This window comes from Ambystoma mexicanum, chromosome 7p (assembly GCF_040938575.1).
Source record: "Ambystoma mexicanum isolate Mex_15411 chromosome 7p, UKY_AmexF1_1, whole genome shotgun sequence".
NCBI classification, from domain to species: Eukaryota; Metazoa; Chordata; class Amphibia; order Caudata; family Ambystomatidae; genus Ambystoma; species Ambystoma mexicanum.
In genome coordinates, this window is record NC_090939.1 from 69,261,548 (window position 1) to 69,284,807 (window position 23,260).

At 43.9% G+C, this 23,260-nt stretch overlaps 1 protein-coding gene across 3 annotated transcripts in view; it reads left to right on the plus strand.

The window, feature by feature from the left end:
• The window catches only part of CFAP44 (cilia and flagella associated protein 44), a 1,393,686-nt gene that overhangs the window by 685,718 nt on the left and 684,708 nt on the right, over nt 1–23,260 (plus strand). For all 3 annotated transcript variants that reach the window (XM_069635797.1, XM_069635796.1, XM_069635798.1), the window contains 2 exons: nt 4,735–4,829; nt 12,237–12,446. In XM_069635797.1, coding sequence (XP_069491898.1) covers nt 4,735–4,829; nt 12,237–12,446 — 305 coding nt within the window. The remainder of the gene's footprint in view (nt 1–4,734; nt 4,830–12,236; nt 12,447–23,260) is intronic.

Below are 23,260 nucleotides of genomic sequence, written 5' to 3' on the forward strand. Positions count from 1 at the left end.
TTATACACTTTGAAGGGCTGGCTGCTTTATTTTCATACGTGTGTCTCTATTCGTTATAAGTGTCAACAAAATATATAAAGGCTCCTCCTTTACCAATCATTCTCCTCACATCAGCAACACGTTGCCAAATTGATGTATATATTTATGCTCCTGATCGTCTACAGTTGCAACCTGACTAGCAGCCCCTTGCGTACGATCAGCGTAGCGGAGCTTCTCACTCGCTTCTTCAGACTTCCACTTACTTTCGGGGCCGTTCTTGGAATACAGCTGTGTCCTCTGTGATAGCTCGACGTTAGCCCTGGGATCAGCTCTCCGCCCCCTGCTAGCGTAGCTCTCCTCCGTAGGTCGCCCCGCCTCCTCCGTCGATCACTGTGAGGCCTGGCCTTTTCCAGCTGATCACTGACGCGTAACGACGCATCGTTCAGGGTTTCCTTCCCGGCCTTTCCGCATTGAGTTCCCAACGGAGAACTCCTCTCACTCATTGGTGGGGACCAGGAGGAGGAGCGGTTAGCCGATTCGCTCTGTAACACTTGCCGATCTGCTGCTTAGCAGGTCCGTGCCCTCTGGGTTCCGATACGGACACTTCTCCCACCAAACGTATTTCAGCCAACGGGCTGGTACTTCAGCCAATGGGCTGTTCACTTCAACTCCTCTCAGTCACAACCAGTGCAACGGCACTGGGGCACAACAGGTGCAACTAAGTCTTCGTAGCAAGACTATTATTTCAGTTTTATCAATATGCCCCCTCATAGGATTGTCCTTCTTCCTCTGTTGCCAACTCCTAATAAAAAAAAAAAACAACACATCATTCAACCGTCAATATTAGAGAAATTGACCTTGCTTCCCCTGCAGTCAACTACTTTGTCACTCAAGTGCATTCACTACCCTTATGACATCATCATGTGACATCAACCAAATGTCCTATGCTTGCTGTGATACTGGGTCAGACCGGAGCTCCCCAGTGTCAGATCTCTCATCTGGTCCTTCACTTCATTACAGACTGGAAATTTGTTTCCACCGCAGATATCTCGATACCCCTTACCCACGTATCCCTCACAATTTTGCTTTGAACTGGTGTTTGCAACTCCTGTGTTTATGTGTCAGTTTGCAACTGCAAGCATCATTATTGCTGTTTCTTTCGCAATGTTCCTATCTGAGTTATCTTGATATCTTAGCATAGTGTATGCTTCAATAAATAAAACTATATTAGAATAAAACGTGCAATGGGATTATGCAATTGTTATACTCACAAATCAAGAACTCCTGAGACCTCTGAAAATCCAGGAAGGCTGGAATGTTAAAGATGACTGTTTCTAGATTGGATGATGGATTTATGATGCTTTTTTTCAAGTAATTATGCATATATTATTCCATTGAAATGTTTTTTAAATATTTGTCTAAACAATTGGAAACTGTCCATCTTGCGCTTGGAGTTCGCAAATAGTTCATTTAAGCACTTAGAGTACGAGCATGTGTTGTTCTTTGCCTTTAAAGTAACATGAATGGGATTTTGTACTATAACAAAGGAGGCCTGTACATCATGCATACATACCAAGAATCCATGTGATTTAGTATTAAGATGCCCCGATTTTGATTCTGAGTGATGATCTGAATGCAAGAAGGGGAGATGTTTCCACTAATGTCCCAGAAGGGGATGACCTGTAAATCTGTTGGGATTTCAAGTTCCTAGATTCGTTAAATGTAATGCAGAACATAGGCTAGTTTCTGTTGCTGAAATCTTTCAGGCTTGGCTTGGTGCCTTGTACTACTAATTTGAATGTCCTCAAGGCAAATGCTAAGGTATTTAGGCCATATCAAAGCACTGCTACATTATACACATGTTGAAAGTCTGATATGACCTCTGCAGCCACTACAATCAACATGGCAGCCGCTATTTCTGTGTTTATTCCAAAGTATCAGGCCTGCTTTTTACTAATGCATGAAAAGCAGGAGGGATCTTTTGGAATTATTCTGGTACGTTGATCAAATTGCTGATCCCTGTGTATTGGTATGAGGAGTTCCCACGCAGAGAAACGCCCACCCCTGAAAGTTATCCCACTGCATGGGATCGCTTCAGGCATCATCATCAAAATGTGGGCATGTGGTGAAAAGCACCAAAAAACATTTTTACACACTTCCCCCGCTCACATTCTCAAAATTCATAGCAAATGTTTAGAAGGAAACAATACTTATTTTATAGCTTTGAAAAACTCGTACATGAGTTTAGAGAGTTCCATAAAGTAAATAGAATTTGTGGTGTATACTTATAAAAAAAAACCAACCATATCTGAATCTATGCCCTTCACCAAGACTAAGACGATTTATATTATTAGTCAGGATCAATCAACTTCCGGTATTGGCCAACACAGGCCCAATTGATAAGATACCCAGGGAGGCACGCTACTGTCGCCTGTGCAAGGACAATAATAAGGCTGAGACTGGGAAACATTTATTGACTAAATGCCCTAAGATGTGGAAGGTGTACATAGAACATTATGATAAGTATGTACATGACCTTGAATACATAGGTGAAGATAGTTTATGGTGGCAATTTATTAACACTTGAAACAATCAGAAATGTATTGCAATGTACAATGTATGGCTCAAGCTGGAGAATTTACTTAAGATGGCAATCTAAGAGGTGATGATGGGTACTCCATGAATTAGTAGAATTCATCTGGTTGAAATTCAATAGTTTTTTTTTTATTATTATATGATGAGTATGTATATTTGTAATTCATGTTTTCTTTTTAACAAAAAAAGATTACATTTTGATATTTTTGATAACAGTAGGATTGATTGAGGAATTAAGATTATAAGTATTTTGCATTGTATGTGAATTTCTTTTATCTACATTAGTATGTATTGATATGTATAGATTATTAGTATATTTTATTATGATGAGATAGTGTATAATATGTGAAAAGTTTTTTGATAAACTAAAACACATTAACAATAAAATAAAAATAAAGTAAACCGCTAGATGTTTGACTAGTAAAAAGTGATCTCATAAGGTGATTTACACAATGTTAGAAAAAATGTCAACTAATTTAGATAAAGGTATCTTTTTTCATGTATTTTGTATTATTATATTGTATATTTTGTCTCATACTAATTTTAACACAATACAAACAAATGAAAAATGTCTACAAATTGCAGTAGAAGAATAAACATAATATACTGTCATATATCACATAAAAAGATAAAGCACAATAAATACACAAAATATATTACCACTGTCCTTAGTCTGAGAGTATCTCGAATCAGTCCAAACTCTAGAAAACACTTTACAAAACCTCGAGTCAATCTAGGCATTAAAAACACTTTTCTCTAGTTCTTTCCATATAAAATACACAGCTGAAGTAAGGATATCTAAAATTAACATAACGTGTTGCAATTTGTTCGGTCAAGAGGTAGTGAGATGTTCTCATTACAGCTGGCCAGATGCATTGAGGTCAATGATTATAAAAGTGTTCCCCCTATCCAGGCGAACATCTGGGTTATCAACCACAATCACAGATTAGTGGTGAGTTAGATGTGGTCAGGCATGATATGATATCATTCATACTGCTGAAATGTTCTGCTTCTCGTCCCGTTCAGCATATTAAACATTCAAGGGCAAAAGGGACATAGGCTATCTGAGGCAGTTTCTTAAATATGCCACTTTAACGCGCAATGATTGTCCTGGCCTAATCTTCAACAGGGTTACATGTATCTTTATTGAAACCCTCTTGGCCTCAGTCTTATTCGGTGATTGAAATAATCGAACAAGTAAAACTGATTTCTCCCCGTTCCTCGCAGAAGAGCAATGACACCAGGGAACTGAAATATATAGAGTTACCTTACAATTGTCTGTGTATATTACTGAAGTGCTGGATAACAGCCTAACACAATGAGTTATGGTCCTTCAAAGTAAAATCAGTGACTGGTATGGAGTCCTCAGGGCAACATAAAGGCAAAAATGTAGATGATTTACGTCGACATGTAATGCAGTAACCTTACTTTTTGCTTAACTTACTTTAAGGGAGGCAGGAACCAAATGTAGATGCCAATAAAAGCCCAAATAGAGACTGTAATATCACAAACAACAACTTGTGCATTTTACTTAGCACAGGAAACTCAATTTTCAATGAATATTAAATAAAGTGCACATGCCTTTTTTTAAAGCATACTCCATTAACGAGGACCTGTTCATTGCAGTGGAAGCCAGTGGATACAAGTCACATGTCTGCTGTTTGGATATTATTTTCAATTTGGAGAAACATAGCCCCATTTCTTTCTTATTTAATATATATGAAATTATGTAGTCCTGTTACAAAAAGCATAATTATATATATATTTATTTAAAAGTATGTTCTAGCTGTGAAATCGTAGCACAAATCTCTTTGCTCTTGTCCTGTTGCTATGTTTATGGAAGTCCCCATTTTCCAAATCGTGATTGCAACCTTTATTGAACGCAGAAGGCATGTTCCTGCTTACAGAGAAAAGGCAGTTATAATAAGTGATATAGAAGTGGGTCAATGGAGTCAGCTGCTCAGATATTGCTTAAATGTGTGAATCTAGATTTTCTGAGACACTAGCTACAGCTCCCTTTTCTATGTATTTTGTAGTATTTTATGAAGATATCTTATAATTCTTTGTGAGAATGTTTGCATGTAGTTTTCAAAATGAAGTAAATGATTATGGAAAAAATAATCCAGGATCTGTTTGTTTTCCTGCTTTGGTGTCCTGCAGACTCTGTGTGCATCCACGACATCCTTGGAAAAAGCCAACTGGTGGAGATGAAGTTCAAGCAAGGTGGGACAACTCTGATCTGGGCCCCTCGCATGGTAGGCATTGAGCTTTCTTTTCTTTGACATTATTTCAACCTGCCTTACTGTAGTGCTTGGTATGCATGGGGGCTGAAAGTGCGTGCATATTAGTCAGGATGTGTGGTGCGCTGGAGGTTCTTTCGCTCTGTTCTTCCACATGCCACCTATTCCTGATCGATCGAAGTCCACAATGTGTTTCTTTGCAAAATGACGCTCTTGGTTAAAGCATTGTCCCAAAGTACAGCATATAATTCATTCCTAATTTAAGTTCTCCTTTAAAATAACGGTGTTGCAGCGTACATTTGAAGTGTATATTTCAAAGTCAGGAATGTGGGTGTGGAGTGGCTGGTAAAGACCTCATCTGTGAAAATAAAAACAAAATAAATGATAAAAGTTAATATTCTGCATACCATCACATTCAAATTAATAGGGGTGTCATTGACATTCTTGTATCAGAAGTATATTACCTTTAACTTTGATGAGCTGGTGCAAGTTTAAGCTAATCTTTTTTGCCCCCTCTCAGTTTTGCAAGTTGTTTTCTTCCAAATTTAAGCAGCCTTCCAGCCTCTTTTCTTTTACAGTTGATGAGCTGGTGCAAGTGGATGTAGGTCACATTACCTAAATCTCACCCACCTGTCAATCACTGCTAATCGTTTGGTTTTGCCACTCATTCCCCCCCTACGTAAGCACCATTCCAGCCTCTTTGCTTTTGTAGTTGGTGGATCTAGTTTACATGACTTAAACCCCACCTGCCTGCTTAGGCCTGCCCCTTCTTTTCCCCTTCTTAACTGTTAGTTCACAGGGCGTTCGAAGTGAAGGGCAGTTAGAAAAGGGCAAGACCTGTTTAGTCTTGGTAGGGCCGTTTGTGAAAAAGGCAACACTGGTTGGTGGGGGTGATTAATTGGTGCGCAAGTGTGCCTTATTTGATGTGCGTAGTATAAAGCGGAATGTAGAATTTGAGGATGTTAGTTAGGGGAGCAGAAAGTTGAGACCTTGATTGGAAAATCTAGCATCCTATCTGGTGTAGCTCTCCGGATGTTGCGTTAGTAGTGTGCCTAGTAGAAAAGTCACATTGGGGAACACCCAGGGACATGCCACAGTGAATCTAATGCCCCATTCAGATAACAGCAGGGAACACCTCGAAGTAAAATCGATATCCAGCCTTTTTACGCATTTTTTTATTGCAACTCCCCCAAATCTTTCTACCGATAAATGCAATGGGACGGGAAATAGGTGGGGTGGGGTGGGGAGTTGGTGGGGATACAATAAGGACTTGGGAGAAAGGGTATGTGCAGGGGCTTTCTACCCGGATTCTATGGGGAAAAGCTGTGCTGAAATGCCTGTACCTAAAGCCAATTAACCCACCTGAGGGGCATAAAAGCCTGCAGCAGGAAGGGACAGAAGAAGGAAGCAGGAGCTGGAAGGTCGGCAGTAGTAGCAAAAGAAGAAGCAGAGCACGGAGCTGGCAGTTCACTAGGAAGTGTGACCACACAAGGGACACCGGAGCAGACTAAGTGCAGATTTCACCTGCAGGCTCAGAGTTGGACCTGTACTCGCAGACCCTGTTTGGCTGTGGCTGCATTGAAAGAGACTGTGAGGAATTTGTAGTCTTACCAGGTGCACCCAATTACTTTGAATGCATAGCTAGAGTTGGGAAACCACTCGAGGCCCGTGTGCAGAAGCAAGCAGAGGGAAGCTGGAGAAGGGAAGACTCTCCATTACCAAAGCCAGATTTGATACACGCGTGCTGCCGAGGGGTGTGGCTCCCAAGAGTGCCCATACCAGTAGTAGCATAAGAAATAAAGTTGCGAAGTAGAAGCAGCCTGCAGCGGCTGTGATTGTGTAACCGGTGAATGAAGCTCGGTACTCCAAATCATCAGGAATACCTTGCTGGTAACTGTAGCCAGCTTCATTGATGCTCGCGTATTAGAAAAAGCGAGTACAAGTTGTTCGCAGTCATGGGAAGTCACTCTAACAAGAAAATTGTATCACACACTTATTTCATGAAAGTTAAAGTGGCCGCATGAAGAGAAAGCCTTCCTTTTTCCCATTGTTAGATTTTAATCGTTGCCGAACAGTCGCGTGTCTCCTATTAAGGATGAGAGCGTTTGCTATAAATCTCTATGACGTAGAAGCTGACTTTCCCGCAATGTTACAAGCCTATCTAATATCAAATTGAGGCCGCGCATACGAGACTGTTTCCTGATTCCTATTAAAGCATAACTCTGCCAGAATAAGAGGGAACACAAACCTTTAAGTGGAAGTTTATCATCAAAACAAAATTGTGTGTACCTTAATTAGCTTCTACAGAGAAACAAACTTCTTGTAACATATTGAACAATTATTTAACAGTCGAAAGAAGTTGCTTGAAGTCACAAGAAGAACAAGCATTACCCAGGCCAGCGGACAAAACCCTTTCCAGGTGAAACCAGCCCAATTAAGAACTGAACACCATTGTTTTAAAGTCTTTGAAGCTGTTGTAAATCCAGAGTCCTCTGAGATAAGGGTGACAAGGTTATCCAAGGCTGAACAAGTGGCAATATGGCTTTGGGGTAACTTCTGGAGACAAGGTGGTGTACGTGAAACTGAGGAAGGGAGCTGGTTGCTTATTAAAATAACTAATTTCTTAATCTGTAGAGCTGAGACTGTTCAAGGTAAGAGAAAGAAACAGTCTGGAAGACAGATTTTGTGGTAGCTACAAGACAGAAGGAAAGTCAGAGAGGATGCCCTTTCTTACCATAAAAGAAATAGGAGTGCCTTGCCAACCTGTAGAGGTTGAAGAGTCTTGTTGGAGTTGCCTAAAATACTTTATAATTTTCAAGTTGATGCAGAAGCAGTGAACTGTGAGTGTCGATCATTTTTTCAGAAAATTATTTGAATGTAGCAGAAGCAGTAGTAAACTGTGGGGGAGCCTGCTCTCGCAGTATCATTGGCAGGGGGAGTTGCCAAGGAAAGAGCAACCCCTAAGAAGAAGCATCCTGACAAATTTTTTCAAGACGCTGCAGAAGTTACAAGAAGAATATATGTTGTTAAGCAGAAGTAGTACCTTTGTTTAAACTCTATCCATTCTTTCCTGGAAAGAAGCTATCCAGAGATACCATTGATGCGCTGGTTTTCTTTGTGGAACTTGGAAAAGGAATCTTTTCATCAAACGAAGAAGGAACTGTTACCAGTGCATTTTTGTTTGAGCAAACTTTTGTTTCTTTGGAAACTTTTCAAGAACTGATTTAAGACTTTTCTTTTCCTTGGAAGAAATTGACTTTGGGACATTCCTGGGTGAGCAAGATCTACCCGGGACAAGTAGAAATCATCCAAGACACTGGTTATTTGGTAACCTTTTATGTATGTTGTTTTTGCTTTGTTTTGATTATTCTTTTGTTTAGTGTGAGGGTCAGTTGGTGTATGCTAGTAGGTTTTCCCTTAGATCATAAACTAGGTAGTGAACCCCCTGGTAGAGTAGGTTTAGTTAGGTTTTATTTGATGATTTTGTTTAAAATAAAATGTCAAACATTGGGAAAACTAAACACAGTTGTGAGCCTCACATTACTGACCCCTCACAATACCCATGGGCTAAGTAGCAGTGGGGGACACCTATGAGCATATAATAGTGGGAGATACCTAAGAGCTAAGTAACACATACATGAATAGATGTAGGTGTATGGTTTGGCAGTATGCGAGCAGCGTCGGGGGTCTGGAGGGGACAGAGCCCCTGATGGCCTGGAAATCGCTAATAGCGGGACTGTTTGGGTCCATTCTGGACCCAGATGACTCCAGGGGGACGGATCACCTACCACAGGATGCAGATGAGGAATGAGAAGTCGGTTGGGCTCGGACGGGGGGGGAGCGGTGCATTGATGTGGAATGTACAATGGTTTTGATAACAAATGCTCTGTTTTATTTGTATTGTTTTTGTTGAATTTAATAAAAACTTTAAAAAAAAAAATTTTAATAAATGGACAGATGTAGGAGGATTTTAGGATGGAACGTCTCATTTAATGACCGAGATGGCCCAACTCACTCATTTGATGTGGTGGTAGGATGCCACCAGAGATTGTTTACTATGGCGTGAGATCAGTAGAAGCGGATAGGAAGTTCGATTTGCCTCTACCCTTTTTCACAAAACACTCAGCCTTAAGTGGGTGGTTGTCTATACCAGTGCATCATTTCACTCCAATAACACAAGCGTGTTTTGGGATTATTGCAAGAATACACCCATTACAAATACCTTTGATCATAATGAGTAGAGTTGCACTGAATCTCTATGCCATTCCATCAGATAGACAGAGTGGCTCCCTGCACATCCTATCCAGAACCTATAGGTCTCATCCTATGTCCACTGAGACACTCCCAGACCTTTTAAAATTACAGCATGTGAGCAGATACCAGGGCCCATATTACTCAAACTTGTTAATGGCATATGCAGTTGGATCAGAATTCCCCCAGTGTAAATGTGTATTGCACTGTACCATTTAAATGTGTATGGAATATATAAAAGAATTGACAAATGCTCAGATGGTCTCAGTGTAGAATGAGTAGTGACCTTAGTGGTGGGACACACAGCAGCAGCAATAAATGATTAGAACTGAGAGTACGATGTGTCGGCCATTGCCAATTTGGTGATGAAAAGGATGCGGGTAAAAGGGCTCAACTGAACAAGCAGTAAAAGTGGAGAGAGAGTGAGGGATTTACATGTTTGAGGTGGGTGGGGTGTTGTCACTAAGGGTGGGTTGGATGTGAACCCCCCCCCCTCAAAAACTGAGACAGTTTAGAGGGACTTGTTCCTAACACTGTTATGTAGACAGAAGGAAACCTAGCATGCAAGCTCATCAATGACTGGCCAGCAGCACTTCAACCCTCCCGCTTTACCATTATGAACTGCTGAACACAACTCAAGGAAAGTGGCACCTCTGTCTCTGCCATGTTGCACTTGTAGACTGAGGTGTCCATGTTAATGCATTCAGGAGCTTAATCGCAGGATCCAGTAGCCAATGCGTATCTCATGAGCATGTAGTGCTCTCAGAATGTGTTTTTCCATTTCACTGGCCAGGGAATAGACAAACAAGTCCTCATGAGACTCAAGGAGTTACGCTTTCAGCTCAGTAGCTCCTGGTGTGAGGTCATGCTGGCTGTTTATTGGTTGGGTGGCCCTGAACTGAGATGAGGGATGTCTGGCTGTAGGGTAGTACAGTGTCTCCTGAGCGACTGGAAGTGAGGCTGTTTTCAGTGTCCTCATGACTGACAGATGCCTGCGCCAATGACTGTAAGGACTATTAACAGGACAGGGAAGGCAACTGTGAGGAGAAGATGAGAGCATTGAGTAAGGTGCAGACACGTGTCAAGTGAGTGGGAATATATGCATCGTTCCTGGCAACGAGGAGTCATATTTAGGATTTCCTTGCATACTCCCATCCCCCAGTGGATAGGGAGAGAATCCAATGACACGATGACAGGAAAAGTGACATTATGTGGGTCATGGAATAATGAGAGGTCCCTGGAAAGGGGTTACCTTAAACAATTAGGTGTGGGTGAGGTGCCCACGGAAGGATTAAGACATCATTATGTATTGATAATAGACAAACTGACCGGTAACAGGTTCAGTAAAAGTATATACTACTGTAGTTAAGGTTAAGGGAGTTGTGGCATCAAGTCCCTTTATTAAGAGTACGCCTCCACATGTTTTCTCGAACAAAGGATAACACAGGTTACACACGCAGGGACTGATGTAATTCTTTTATGTGTCCCTTGTCTTGTCTTGGAAGGACCAGATTGAAGCTTGTGGGCTGATTGCAAACCCAGTAAAGGGTTTGCTCCTCAGCCTGCTTGTTATTCTCTACAGTAAGTATGAACTTTATCCCTGGTTGTAATTTTAATTGCTTATTTATAAAGTGCTTAATACCCAGAGGTTGCTAAGCGCGGACCTGGGTATCGAACCATTGTTGCTTCATGTCGTCTTGCTTCCAATGTGAGCGTGTTGGCCCTTAGCTATCCTCCTGAGACTTGCCTAAACAGGTGCAAAGAGGGAGGCAGATTGACATAATAGTATCAGCCTGATCACCCCAGGCAAGGTAGTGGTTTCCTAGTAGTGGACCAGAGGGGATAAGCAGATCTCTGGCATCTGGCAAACAAAAGGGTTCCCAGGGTCACGTTGATTTCTCCTCAGCCTAAAGGTGCTAACGTATTTAAGGGGTCACCTAGGTCTGTGTGCCTAATATTTATTAATTGGATCCAACAAAGATTTGTATGTAAGTTGCCATCATTTATTTTGGCGCGCTTCAGGCAGTCTTAAAATTTATTAGCTAAAGATCAGAAAATCACACCTTTTGTCGTCATATTATTGTGGTGTGCGTGAACGGTGTGTTGTTTCTAACCAACTATATAGTTTGGGTCCTATTGCCCAAAATACATTCGGTGGAGACCCTTTTCCTAAAACGCTTAGCACCCCACACTCAGGGTCCATAATAACCATTTGACTGTGACAGAAAGGATCTGACTCCAACCAACCCTTAACTGTTCTGTTAAGCACTGTTGCAGGCATTAGTGGGTTCTCGCAGACCTTAACTTAGTGGATTTGTTTAGTCCCCCCAATAATGACTATAATGCTATGCACTATATATAGCGATGACTGGATAAGTGAGTAGGTGGGATGATTTATCTTGAAAGAATGGACATGGTCCAATCCTTGTGTTTTTTGCTGCCAATAGACTGATCCTTGCTTTTCTGCCCCATGCATTGATGCCTTGTTACAGAGTTCAGATGGCTTGTGTCAATTGTGGGCAGGCACGTTGGTCAAGTTTCAACATCTTTAGACCTGGCTTCTTTATTATTACAGCTTAGGGGCATACCTCGCCTAGCAGTTAATTGTTTCTGCAGCTAGACCTAGGTTATCACCTTTTTAGTTGGTGGTTCTTAGTTGATCTTGTAAATCCTAGTTGTTCTAGTGCCTTGCATAGTTTTAACATAGAATGTACAATGATGATACTTAGTTATATGTTATGCAGTTTCTTGTGTGTACATAACTAAATGAAATAAACATTTTTAATCCAGAAATGTTGGTACATTGATGCAACAAGCAAAATGCCAGATGGTATCAAAGTGCAGTTGGGGATCTGAGGGACAGCACAAAGATTCTCTGATGCAGGGGCCCTAGCCCCCTTTTCAGTTACTCTGTTGAATTATGAGGCTACTTACAAGCACCAGACTCATTTTAAAGTAGTTGGGAGCGTCTGTAGCATGTGCCATCTTTAGGTGTACTCTTCACACGCCAAGGAAGACTATCATTGTTTATCCCCCGGATGTGCTTGTCCTGCCACGGGTCACTGGCTCAGAGAATGGCCATTGGCAGCCTATGGGGAAATGGGGATGTATCCTTCTTGTGTGTTGGTCTTGTTTTATTTTCACTTTCTGAATCTACTTTCCCATTCCCAGGTCAACCCAAAAGGAGGGATGTTTGCTGTGGGTTTCGATGATGGAGTCGTCCGCATCTTGGAAGTGTACAACCCCACAGGTCTCAAAATTGTGGCAGGCCGCACCAATACGGGGGATGCAGAGATGCGTCTGAAGCAGGCTTTCAAGCCCCATGTTGCTCCTGTCACTGCCATGGCATATGATCGCAATGGAGAGCTGCTTGCCACAGGGGTACGGAAGTTTTTTATTCAAACCTACCATAGAGAATGTTTTAAAGTAGTATCAGACACCAATACTTTGTGATAGAGTTGAGTTGTCTTTTTTTAAACAGAAAAGCGTTAAAGTGAAGCAATTTCCAGATATGCACATGGCCAGTTCTTTGTTCTCCCCAACTACATATGTGATCACCTCTTTCATTGAAACTGGCAAGAGCTGTACACAATAGGTTGGATTTTCTGTTTAATGGTAAATGTCTCCTCTGTTTCTTTAGGCATAATCTCCCATAAGGAGAGGCCATGAAACACTCCTTTTAAATATTTCTATATTCATCTACCCACAACCATACCTACCCTTCACCTTTGGCAAATAAGTAATGGGCATGGATAGAAGAAAATGGTATTACCCAAATTGACCTTTTCATATTGACCTTTTGTCCTAATTGACCTAATAATAGTTGACCTTCTGCCCATTTCACCTTTACCTGTGTCTTAGTTCTTTTATATATGTGTGGGGTGGGTTTGGGATAATAAATAATATAAGGGGATTGGGTGGGGTATTGCAGGGGGTTTTGGATTGGGTGGTAGGTTGTGGGGGGTCTCCCCCCGCATATATGTCCTAATTGACCTAATAAATTAGATACATTTCCTTGCAAGCAATTCTCCCGCGATCAATTGTGATTAGAGCAATTTGTATGCATCCAAAAAAACTGAGCTAAAGAAAAAACACTAGGAATTCCTCCGGGCAACATTCATTCTTATAATTATTAATCCATCGTTGCCAGTAGACAAGGGGTCCAGCTATGTGCCTATCAGACTTGCCTTTGACGTCAAGCTGCAACAGGCTTTGCTTTTCATACTGTCGAGTTTGACCTCAAACACCAAATACAGCAGTCATGGGTGCCCGTCATTAACATTGCACATGAACACCTGTCATGGGGCTGATGTTATTTTGCTCATTTTTAGCTTAATTTAAAGGCAAAATAAAGAGTTTGAATAGTTGTGATTTCAAGTCTCTGGCTCTGAAAACAGCATTTGTAGTGGCCCACAAAAAAAGGGGTAGTCCAGACCCAATTTCGCTTAATCCGCTGACCCTAGACACAATACTTATTGTTATAAGCCAGCTGGCATCAAATAAATCAAAGTAACAATAGCTTGTTTTTGTGATTCAGTTTTCGTGTGACATTCACACTTCGGTCCAGATCAGTGCTGTTCACCACCTCGGGAAGATAGCTCAGGGGCATCGTGCTCGTCTTGGACGCAAGACACTCAGAGCACCACAGGTTTGATCCCCAGGTCTGTGCTTAGAAACCTTTGGGATATATAGCGTGTTATAAATATCATATAATTTCACCTGTTCTGATTTATTGTCAGGCAGATCAGCTCAAACCTTTGAATAGCCCTTTTCTCGCATTTCTAGTGGCCTCTTTATTAAGTACTAGGGTCAGTATGTAGCAGAGTGCGTCTGCTGATGCATCTTAGATCCGGTTCTCCGAAGAAAATATGTGATGCTTGAGTGAAGCCTTCCTTTGTTGCAAAGGGACTTTCAGAATTTCTTATGAATCAGGTGCTTAATTTGGCAGCTTTCCCCCCTCCAACTCATCCAACAAAGGGTGATGAGAGTTAGCGTGAGCCTGATCCTGGTCATTATATTTTAGATGAGTAGAGGATGGACCTTTTGTTGCATATGGACATACATCTAGCCCAGCTAAGGTTAGAAGAGCAGCAGTAGATTTTTGAGAGTGGTTCCAATTTATTTAATATGTAGAGCAGTATCACACCTTCTCTCCTTACTTAACCCATTTTATCAAAAGGGATGTCGCAGGCAATATGTGTGTTGGGCGGTCTGTTTCCTATGTTGGGCAGTCATGTAAGAAAATCCTGCGGCACATGGGCTGTTTGAAATGTCAGGTCTGGAAGAAGAGACATAGTCCTACTCTTCCTGCAAATCATCTGGCCCGTGACGATAGCTCAGAGGCAACCCGTTTGTCTTTGAAGCAAGACAACACAGATCAACACAGGTTTGAATACAGGTCCCATGCTTAGAGAGTGGTCTCTGGTAATCAGCTTGTTACAAAAGAGCAATTAATGAATTACTTAATCATTAGCCTACAGGAGAAAAGCTGTGTCGGGTCTGGTCTGCGTATAGACTAGGAGTGCATGCGAGAATAGTGGAAAAACAAAACCAACAGTGATGTTGCCCCCAAACCCGGGAAAGATACAAGACTGCGACCACCAGCAGCATCCAGGTTTTGACACAGTTGCGATGGAGAAAAAAGGTGACATGGAAGGTACCCTACCCCACCAAGGTACAAAGCTGGCAACAAGCAAGAACGGAACAGCAAGGAGCGACCAAAACTGCTATTGTCAGAGCCAGCATTTGGGGTGACGCACTCTGGCCTGAGGAACTAGAAACACAAGCAGAGGGAGCAAAACCACAGTTCCGAAAGGGTCAAGGAGATGGAAAGCCTGCAGATATGCTGAAACATTGAGCGCACAGCCAGTACACAGAGGGGGAAGATACAAGGTGTGAAGATACCCAGGCCAGTCCAACCGAGAAAGAGTAATCTGAAGAAACATATGTTGACCAACTTCTGCATGTTTGGCCACTTGAATTCAAGTGCTGAGAGCAAACTAAAGAAAGAACACTCTGAAACCTGCATACTGAGGCACTCAGTCCAAATACCTAGAGCAACATGAGAAAACACATGCTAAGTACCCACTGCATGCTGGGATTTTGACTTCTTGTGTCTAGATTGAATTGAGGAAACCACATGCTAAGAACTTGCAACATGCTGAGACACTGAATCTGAGTCCTGAGAAAACTGAAAACATGATCTGCTTGCTCAGATGTGCATCCTGGGACATTGAGTCCAATGTCTTAGACTGAACTGAAGAAAGGACAGCCTAAGAAGCCGCTGCATACTGAAACACTGAATCCTGGCACCCAGACTGAGAGATGAGAGGATTTGCTGACAACAAACTCTGCATGGGGTAACTGAAGCAAAATTCCCAGAGTGAACGAAGGAAAGATGCGCTAAGAAACCACTGTGTACTGGAATAGTGATTTTAGAGAATTCCCAGAATGAGCTTGAAGAAGTCATGGTCGAGAAATCTCTGCAGATTGGGATAGTGAAGCCAGGTTCCTAGAAAGGATTAAGGGTGTACAGGAGGGCGGAGTGTCCTCTGATGGGCCCATAGGTCAGAGCTCACCCTCGAGTACCTGTAAGACAAGATAGCTGCACCATGTGAGGAATGGGGGTGCAGGATTCACTTACTCCAACACAATTCAATAAGGAAGATTCAATAGTTTGGCAAAGGGAAGTCTGTTTAATGACAAGTACAAAAAAACGGGGAAACAAATGGTAATCATCAATGATGCGATCGCCTGTCTGGCTTCAACTCTCAACTTCTTCATGCTGACAATAACTTTTATAGCAAATTCGCGTCATCATTGACGTGTAAAACTCATATGTTTGACATGCAATTCTATTGGTTGGAAAAGGTAACTTAAGTATAGGTGCTATATCTGTATATGGTAACAGTGTGTGTGGATTGGATAATTCTTATCGGGTGGGCGTCTACGCCCATCCCTCTACATCACTCGTGATAGACGTCACTACAACTACGACGTCTGGTTGGCTCTACAAACTATAGGATCCTAGATTATTTGGTCCATTGTGATTGGGTGGGTTACACCCCTAGGCATACATCTCCATTTTAATTAGCAGCATGCAGAATTGACACCCAGATGCGGATTGCCCCAAGATTCACCCTGCCTCCCCTTCATCAATCAGTGCTTTAGGGCTATGTGTCAATTAGTTGGCCGAGGATGGCCTCGAAACTGTAGCTTCTTATCAGGAAAAGTTATGGCATCCTCGGGTTCTGGGTGACATCAGACGTTGGTACCTCTTTGCCCTCGGCTAGTTACGTGCCTGTTCACCGTGAATCTGCTTCATTTTCCTTCTTTTCGTATATTTGATTCTTTGTTCAGCCTAGCCACCTGCCTGGGGCCTCCTTATCTCGACCTTCACTGGCTGGCAGTCATACTCTGAAGTTTCGTTTCTTCAGAGTTGCTCCTCTCCTCCCTTCCTGGAGTTGACCCCGAATTCCCAAGCATGAGCTACATCTTGCTGAGTTTCGATTCCGCTCTTCCCTTCTGGCTTTAGCTGGAATATGAATCTCGGCCTCGATGGCCCCTTGCAACCTGGGCTTAGTTCTGCTTCACAAAATGGAGTCGCACTTGTATAGCGTGCTGCATTGAGGTAGATATATAATTGGCGCATGCCGCTCTAAGCTTCTACTAAGCATTGCAAGCAGTACCGTTTACTTAGCTTCTTGCGTTCCGAGCCTATTTACATGCATTCAGTCAGTTGCACGATTCAATCCTAGGTACGTTCTTTGTGCTGCAACTTGGTATCTTCTTATACGTCTGTCACATCATTATTCTTTACAGTTCGTCCTTGTGTACCTTCTTTTGCTTGTCGTTTTATCACGCTTGTATGTCACGTCTGGGCTCTTATGTCGTCACCAATTGCCTTCCATTAAGGCTATGTGGGCCTCTTCGGGGACAGTCTGTCAGTAGTCTTCGTTTTGCGTCATCTGCTGGTATGGTTGTCTCAGTGGATACCTTGCAGCCCATGATTGTCTGGTTATTGGCGCTTCAATAGATATGCATGTCCTTCTGATGGGTACTGTACAGAGCCCCACCGTGGCTCTCTGTTGGTTCATTTGCTCCTTATACGTCACATATCTTGGCGAGTATGCTTCTGGTATTTCGACATGGGTGGCTGGAGTGCAGGCCATATTTGGGACCTTCTCTACACCCCCCCCCCCCCCCCCCTCTGGTCGGTTTATCGAGCACCTTTCCTTCTTCCTTTAAATTATTCTTGCTTGGTTCTTCTATATCCAATTCTTCGTCATCTGGGTTTTTACATGATGGTGTGAACGTGTGCATCTTTGGAGTTCATATTTTTATCACTCCTTTCAAACTTCCTGTTGTTTTTACGTGTTTGTCTTTGTTCCAGGTCATTAGCTGGCATTGGCCATTTGGGCTGCAGTAAATCCATTTCCCTTTGTACCTTTTTCGTTTTCTGGGGTATGCAAACTTTGTTCCTTCTTGTGCAAATTCGCTGGCCTTCACAAAGTTTATTAGTTAGGTCTCTGGGCTTCCATCCTGGTTCAACATCGACCATGATTTTCATCCCAATGGCTTTCCTCGCAGTTTTCTGGCATTGTGTTATGATTATCTTGATAACACAAAATCCTAGTAGTATCATTACTAGCAGGGCTGCCAGAATGTTGAATATGTCTGCCATCCATTATGTGTCACGTCCCCCGGTTTCTTAGGCTATCCTTATGCCCAGGGGAGAAGCCCGTGGTGTTTAACTTGGCGTTTGCGGCAACGCCGACGCCACCGCCGGTAATCAACTACATCTCCCAAGAGGACGATGCCCGCAAGGAACCTTTGGAACGTTTTTTACTTTCTTTTTGCGTGCGTTCCACGCCTCAATTACATTTCACTTCCTATAATTGGCCACGCCCCCAGCAAGCCGGTGCTCCTAAACCATTGCGTTACGCGAGCTACGCTCTTGGAATCAGTTCCTTTCCCCTATTCCTTGCCTTTCTGGTTCCTGAATTCTATGTTTACCTTGGACCTTGTTATCGTCTCCTTGGTTCTGCTTTAGACCTTCGTTTGATCAACTCCCCTGCTCGACCACGGAACACACCTCGGACTTGTTTTGGATTCTGCTTCTCATGTCTGGTTTCCGCCTCCCTTCAACCCCGTAGTCTTCAAATCACTCTTGGCCACCCGCTCCCCGAGCGGAGAAACCTCACTTCTTGATTATTGTTGGGACGCTTTGCTGTGCTCATCACTTGTGGGATTTTTTGGGACGCTTTGCTGTGTTCATCACTTGTGGGATTATTTTGGGACGCTTTGCTGCGCTTATCATTTACTCCGCCCCCTTGGATCTTGAGACACTTGGCTTCACTCCTTGGATACTAGGACGCTCTGCTGTTTTCTTTTGCCTACTTGCTTTTGGAACATTTGATTTTGTTTTCACTCATTGGATTGGGGGACACTCTTCTGTTGACATCACTAATCCATCATTGAGGGAAGTCTATGGTCCCCCTTCATTCAAGCAAGAAAACTTCCTCTGACCCTCACGCACTCCCATTCTTGTGTATTGTCACAAGTAGGTATTCCGCTGAAGGAAAGGAATACACAGGTAAGCTTGTGGGGCTCGGAGGGGGTAGAGGGACTGGAATTGTCAACAAACGGTATGTAATATTTGCTTTGTTTGTTTTCTTCCCTCTAGCTCCGCTGTGCGTTCTGCCTTTTTGCCTGAGCCCTTGGCCTGACAGGTGTTTCTTTTCCCTGCAAGCTGTGCTCTCAGGAGGGAAGTCTGAATTACTTTAGCGGCATCTAACCCAAGTGATTCCTCAGACTGATCGTGGAACCCTCGAAGTGCGACAGATTTAGGAGCCTAATACTGGTGCCTGCCTGTCCGAAATGGATCCTAATGCAGATCCTATGGCTGCTATGATGCAAGCCTTTACCACGTTACGCACAGACATGGCAGCAGCACATGCCGCTTTGCACCAACGCATGGATGTCATGCAAAGCTTTGTGCAACCCTTGCTGGTGGATGAGGAGTTTGGGGATGTTCCCGCTCCTGTACCACCACCGGTTCCTCCGACACCCCTAGCCCCTGTGGTGTTGCCGGGTCCTTTTCCATTGGCACCACCGGAACGCTTCACGGGAGATCCAAAAACGTATAGGACATTTGTCAATCAATGTCGTTTACATTTCCTATGCCGTCCCTTGGCATTCCCTAATTCTGAAACAAAAGCAGCTTTTGTGCTCTCTCATCTAGGGGGTATGGCTGCGGCCTGGGCGAATCCGTTGTTGGAGTCCAATGACCCGGTCTTGTACGATTTCGATGCCCTACTAGTCGCCATGAATCTGGTCTTTGACACCAGATATAAGGCTCAGGCTTCGGATTTAGAGTTTTTGGCAATTTCCCAGGGGAAACAACCTCTTTTGGCGTATTTAGCCCGATTTAATCAGCTGGCCGCAGAAACCTCTTGGCCTGAATCAAAAAAGACGGCAGTCTTTTATAAGGGGTTATCAGACGAACTTAAGGACGCATTGTCCGTTGTCCCTTCTATCCCTTCAGTATTTCCTGAATTGCTTGATTTGGTGTTACAGGTCGATGCTCGGATGCAACAAAGGCGTGGAGAACGCCGTCACCTTGATCCTCGCCCTGGCAAATCCGAATTGGGATCTTCTCCAACCACTGGAGAGGTAGAACCCATGCAAATTGGGGCAGTAAAAGGTCCCCTCTCAAAAGCAGAGAGGGAGAGAAGAATGCAAAACAATCTGTGTCTGTATTGTGGACAAACGGGACATTTCATTCGTGTCTGCCCTAAACGCCCTGTTAAACGGGCGGGAAACGCCACGACCCGTCCCTAAATCGAGCCGACGTGACGGGTCAGCCTTCCAATGGCTCATTCCTTCAGACAGCTGCCGCGCACATATATTTAGATATGTCTTTTATGTTGCCCAACTCTCAAGTCTTTTCTAGTCCAGTCATGATAGATTCCGGGGCAACAGGTAACTATATGGATGAACATCTGGCAGCAACCTATGGTATCCCGGTAGACCCTAAGGAGTCACCAGAACTTGTTTATGCAGTAGACGGCTCCTGTTTGGTTTCGGGTCATGTTGTTAAACAAACACAACCCTTGCGGATGAGCACAACGGAAGGGCATGCAGAATACCTGTCCTTCGATCTCATTTCCACACCGCAATTTGGGGTCATCTTGGGCCTCCCATGGTTGCGTAAACATAACCCTATCATTGACTGGGTGGAAGAAACAGTGCTTTTTTCTTCTCCCTTGTGTCTGAAGGACTGCTTTCCAGTTCACGGGACATCTCACCCATCTCCATGTAAGGCTCTGATTTCAAGTATCCTCACTTGTAACGCTACTACTAGGATGACGGTGGAAATACCTTCTGCATATCAGGACCTGATTGAGGTGTTTGACAAAGGTTTGTCTGAACAACTGCCGCCACATCGGGAATATGACTGTCCGATTGATTTGGTATCCAATGCCATTCTCCCCCACGGAAGGATATATTCTTTGGCACGGCCTGAGGAAGAACTCCTAAAGGAGTACGTCGAGAAATCTCTGAGATTGGGCCATATAAGACCTTCCCGTTCTCCAGCTGCTTCCCCGATTTTTTTTGTCCCAAAAAAGGAAGGGGATCTCCGGCCTTGTGTAGATTATCGTGCACTTAACGCTGTGACAATAAAAAACCAGTATCCATTACCCCTCATTTCGGAGTTGTTAGATCGCCTCTCTACCGCCAAACTCTTTACGAAACTAGATCTAAGGGGGGCCTACAATCTGGTGAGAGTGCGTGCGGGCGACGAGTGGAAGACTGCCTTCAAGTGCAAATACGGCCTTTTTGAATACCTAGTAATGCCGTTTGGTCTATGTAACGCCCCCGCAACCTTCCAACACTTTGTCAATGACATCTTCCGAGATCTGTTGGATGTTTTTGTTGTGATATATCTGGATGATATATTAATATTCTCGGAAACGTTATCACAACATGAGAACCATGTCCGGACGGTGTTACTCCGTCTTCGGGAACATGGGTTATATGCAAAGGCTGAAAAATGTGTCTTTCATGTTTCCTCTGTGGAGTTTCTAGGATTCGTGATATCCTCTCAGGGTGTTCATATGCATGATGCAAAGATACGAGCAGTCCTTGATTGGCCTGCTCCTACTTCGCTTAAGGGTTTGCAGTCTTTCCTAGGATTTGCTAACTTTTATAGACGCTTTATTGCATCCTTTTCAGCCATTGTAGTCCCATTGACACGCCTTACCAGTCCCTCAGTTCCCTTTTGTTGGGACATTCAAGCTCAGGACGCCTTTCAGGTCTTGAAAGAGGCGTTCACTACGGCTCCGGTCTTGCTACATCCAAACCCCCTATTACCTTTCATCATCGAAGCTGATGCCTCTGCCCTTGCCCTTGGGGGGCGATCTTATCTCAAAAATGCCCCACGACTCGGCAACTACATCCAGTAGCCTTCTTTTCCAGGAAATTGACTTCTCCGGAAAAACATTATACTATAATGGAACGTGAGCTATTGGCTATTCGAGCTGCTTTTAAGGAGTGGAGACACCATCTACTGGGGGGTCGACACCCTGTCACGGTTTACACGGACCACCGTAACCTACAAGCTCTATCCACGGTGAAATGTACCAACTCTAGACAAATCAGATGGCATTTGTTTTTTGCACAATTCAATTTCACGGTTTCTTATCGACCGGGCCCCTTGCATGGCAAGGCCGACGCACTTTCTCGTATCGGAGTTGATATCCCCTTCGAGGAGGCAGTCCTTCCTGTTTTGCCACACAACACGGTTATGTGTGTCTGTGCTGCAACCGGTTCCTTATTAGAACGGATCCGCCAGTGGGCTGCTGACCATGGGGAGGTACTTCAAGGGCTAAAAGCACAATTGATATCGGGATTACCTTACGTACAGGAACGTCTGTATATCCCTGATGCTCGGACTCGGTTACAGGCCCTAAACTGGTCCCATGATACTCGCCTGGCGGCTCATCCAGGACAAACTAAAACAACTGATCTACTCCTCCGGTGGTGTTGGTGGCCCAATATGAAACGGGATGTGGCAGACTATGTATCTAAATGTGCCGTCTGTACACGATGCAAAACGGTACCTGGAAAACCGGTGGGGCTTCTCCAAAAAATGCCCATCCCATCACGCCCATGGCACACTGTGTCACTTGATTTTGTGGTAGAGCTGCCACCAGTCCAGGGGTTAACCACTATCTTGGTGGTGGTAGATGCCTTCACCAAGATGGCACGGTTTGTCCCCTGCAATGGTGTTCCTTCTGCTCCTACATTGGCCAAGTTGTTTTTCGAACAGGTGGTCCGCCTATTCGGCCTCCCTCAGATCCTTATCTCAGATCGTGGATCCCAATTCACCTCGCGTTTTTGGTTGGCTCTCACTCGATTTCTTGGCATTGACGTTCGCCTATCCTCAGCATACCATCCTCAGACGGACGGGCAGACTGAACGTCTTAATGCCACAATGGAGCAGTATCTCCGATGTTTGTGCCTACAATATCAATCAGACTGGCTGTCTGTATTGGGGGCTGCGGAATTCGCTTACAACAATGCCTGCCATGCATCGGCTGGTTGTTCACCCTTCTATGCCATGTATGGTTTACATCCTCGAGTTCTACCATCCACCCTTCCTTCAGTGGCACGAGTACCCGCAGCTCAGGCAACAGCCCAGTCGTTACGGTCTATCCGTGCCGCTGTGCTTCAGCATCTACACCAAGCACAGGATCGCACAAAACAAAATGCTGATAGGCATCGTAGGTCAGCCCCGGAGTATCACCTGGGGGACAAGGTCTGGCTATCCACTGTGCACCTTCGCATACCAGGCAAACGTAAGCTGAATCCCCGCTACGTGGGTCCCTATACCATCACGCGATGCATCAACGCAGTGGCATATCGTTTGGGCATACCCTCAGCTTGGAAGATCCACCCCGTGTTCCACGTCTCCCTATTACGGCCTTATGTTGCCGGTACACGTTTGGGTGATCGTCCCGCTCCTATTGCGATTCAGGGGGAGGAGGAATATGAGGTTCAGGCCATATTAGATACTCGAGTAATCCGGGGCACCCGGCATTATCTAGTAGATTGGAAAGGCTATGGCCCCGAAGATCGTACCTGGGAACCCGCCTCAAATCTTCACGCTCCGCGTCTTTTGCGGGCGTTTC